The 2,415-nt window shown below is 51.8% G+C and overlaps 1 protein-coding gene across 5 annotated transcripts in view; it reads left to right on the top strand.

Annotated features, from left to right (window-relative positions):
- LOC106964324 (sodium/calcium exchanger 1-like) overlaps positions 1-2,415 on the top strand; it is a 45,409-nt gene that overhangs the window by 29,707 nt on the left and 13,287 nt on the right. The window contains exons 3-6 of one of the 5 annotated variants that reach the window (XM_015059757.1): positions 230-336; positions 1,552-1,572; positions 1,676-1,693; positions 1,783-1,797. In XM_015059757.1, the coding sequence (XP_014915243.1) occupies positions 230-336; positions 1,552-1,572; positions 1,676-1,693; positions 1,783-1,797 (161 nt within the window). Of the gene's footprint in view, positions 1-229; positions 337-526; positions 631-1,551; positions 1,573-1,675; positions 1,721-1,782; positions 1,798-2,415 lie in introns of all 5 variants that reach the window. The other 4 variants (XM_015059759.1, XM_015059760.1, XM_015059761.1 and 1 more) reach the window with 4 other exon arrangements.

Raw genomic sequence — 2,415 nt, 5'->3', positions numbered from 1 at the left:
CTCCCGTCCCCCTGCCCCCCTGTCCCCCCGTCCCCCTGTCCTCCCGTCCCGCTGTCCTCCCGTCCCCCTGTCCTCCCGTCCCTCTGTCCCCCTGTCCTCCCGTCCCTCTGTCCTCCTGTCCCTCTGTCCTCCTGTCCTCCCGTCCCCCTGTCCTCCCGTCCCCCTGTCCTCCCGTCCTCCTGTCCTTCATCACGTCTCGCTCCTCTTCCTCTGCTTTCTTCTCTTCCAGCAAATCGATTCGGATCAACGTCATCGATGATGAAGAGTATGAGAAAAACAAGAACTTCTTCCTGGAGGTCGGCGATCCTCAGCTGCTAGAGATGAGTGAACGGAAAGGTGGGGGCGTCGCCACCCTGACCTCTGACCCCGCGCCACTGACCTTTAACCTTTCCTAATCTTGACCCCCTCAGATGTTTGTGGTTTCCGTGATCCGTTGCGTGATTTTAGGTTCAGGGTTGCAGCGGTTCTCTGAACCCCCCCGCCTGTGTGCCTGTGAACTAATGACCCCTGACCCCTGACCCCACAGGAAGACGGTGTCGGTTAGAATAACGGACCATGAGGAATACGATAGGAAGGCCAGCTTCTACCTGGAGCTGCAGGAGCCCTGCTGGGGCAGGAGGGGACAGACAGGTGGGAGCCGTACCTGTCTGGTGACCTCTGACCTCTCTTCTTCCTGCTGTCGCTCTGCTGCCTCCTATTGGCCAGGACTGTCAGGGGCTCAGCTCTGATTGGCTGCAGCTGAACTTTTTTTAACTATGAGGGTTTTGGAGACACTGGTCCAGGTTATCTGGAACAGAAACGATCCAGAGACAGTCAGACCTCCCAGACTGGACCTACTGGTCCCAGTCTGGACCCTACTGGTCCTAGTTTGGACTGGGGTTCTGAAGCTGAATGGGGGAGCGGCGGACACATCCATCACTCCCCCACAGTGCTGCTGTAGAAGCCCAGATCGTCTATAGCAGGGTTTCAAAGTGTGAGGCTCGGCCCACAGGGGGCGCCAGAGCTCTTCAGGGGATCTGGAGGAAAATTCCAACAAGAAAAGAAACTCAATGTTTAGCCAAGCTGGAGACAAGAAGTCAGATTTTTAGACAGCCAGGGCGGATCAACATGGAATGAAGGAAATAAAGCTGGAATGCTAACGGCTAACTGTCCCACGCTTTGAAACGCCGTGGGATGTTAACGGCTAACTGTCCCACGCTTTGAAACGCCGTGGGATGCTAATGGCTAACTGTCCCACGCTTTGAAACGCCGTGGGATGGTAACAGCTAACTGTCCCACACTTTGAAACGCCGTGGGATGTTAACGGCTAACTGTCCCATGCTTTGAAATGCCGTGGGATACTAACGGCTAACTATCTCACACTTTGAAACGCCGTGGGATGGTAATGGCTAACTGTCCCACGCTTTGAAATGCTGTGGGATGCTAACTGTCCCATGCTTTGAAACGCCATGGGATGCTAACGGCTAACTGTCCCACGCTGAAATGCCTGATCTAGAGATTGAACCTCCTACTGCTTCTGATGCTTTATGCTTCTCTTTATTTTTTCTGCAGCTCTGCTGCTGCAGGAAGTCGGTAAGCAGACTTCCTGTCTCCTTTCTCCTTTCCTGCTTCAACTTTCACCCCTTCAGACAGAAACAAACGCCTAACTCAATGTTTTTGTCTTCTGGCCTCACAGGTGGCTTCGTCCAGACAGGTAGGACCGCTGTCGGGTTCAGTCCAGGTAGACGGGTTCAGTACCTGACGGGCCGACATTAACTGATCCTTTCTCTAACGTTTCATTAGACAAGCAGCTGTTTGGTAAGACACCGCCCTCTGGTGGACGTTTGAGTGTCTAATTCTACAGACCATCTGACCCTCTGAAACCCAGGAGGCTCTCATTTAACCAGAACAAGACCAGGACCAGAACTGGACTAGGGACTCTGGTTCTAGAGAGTTCTGCCGGGTTCTCTGCCTTTCTATCAGCTCTGGGCTCTGTTGTCGGCAACCTGCGGCTCTTTAGCGCCGCCCTAGTGGCTCTGGAGCTTTTTCAGAAATGTTTGAAAATTGAAAAGGATGGGGGTGGGAATTATCTTTTGTTTTAATATAGTTTCTGTAGGAGGACAAACATGACACAAACATTCTTAACGTTTTCCAATGCTATAAAAATGTGTAGGGTAAATATTAAATTTCAACATTTCCCTCAACAAAGATTTGCATCATAACCTGTGACACGTTTCTTTCAGCTGGGCGGTGCGAGGCAGGGGGCTGTAAACAGACAGACAGGTGGGGGGGGGCATGGAGAGCAAAGGGAAAAGAGGAAAATAGCCGAAGAGAGATTCTACAATTCTTGGGCCGAATCATTTGCATTCATTGCCAATGCAGAAGGATTACCTGAATGTTTGCTCTGTAGAGAGAAGCTGCCAAATAACAAAAAGA

The sequence above is a fragment of the Poecilia latipinna genome, unplaced genomic scaffold, assembly GCF_001443285.1.
Source record: "Poecilia latipinna isolate Pla-1442-1.1 unplaced genomic scaffold, P_latipinna-1.0 Scaffold1657, whole genome shotgun sequence".
NCBI classification, from domain to species: domain Eukaryota; kingdom Metazoa; phylum Chordata; class Actinopteri; order Cyprinodontiformes; family Poeciliidae; genus Poecilia; species Poecilia latipinna.
The sequence above is the reverse complement of the archived record's forward strand: the minus strand, read 5'-3'. Positions and strand labels throughout refer to the sequence as shown.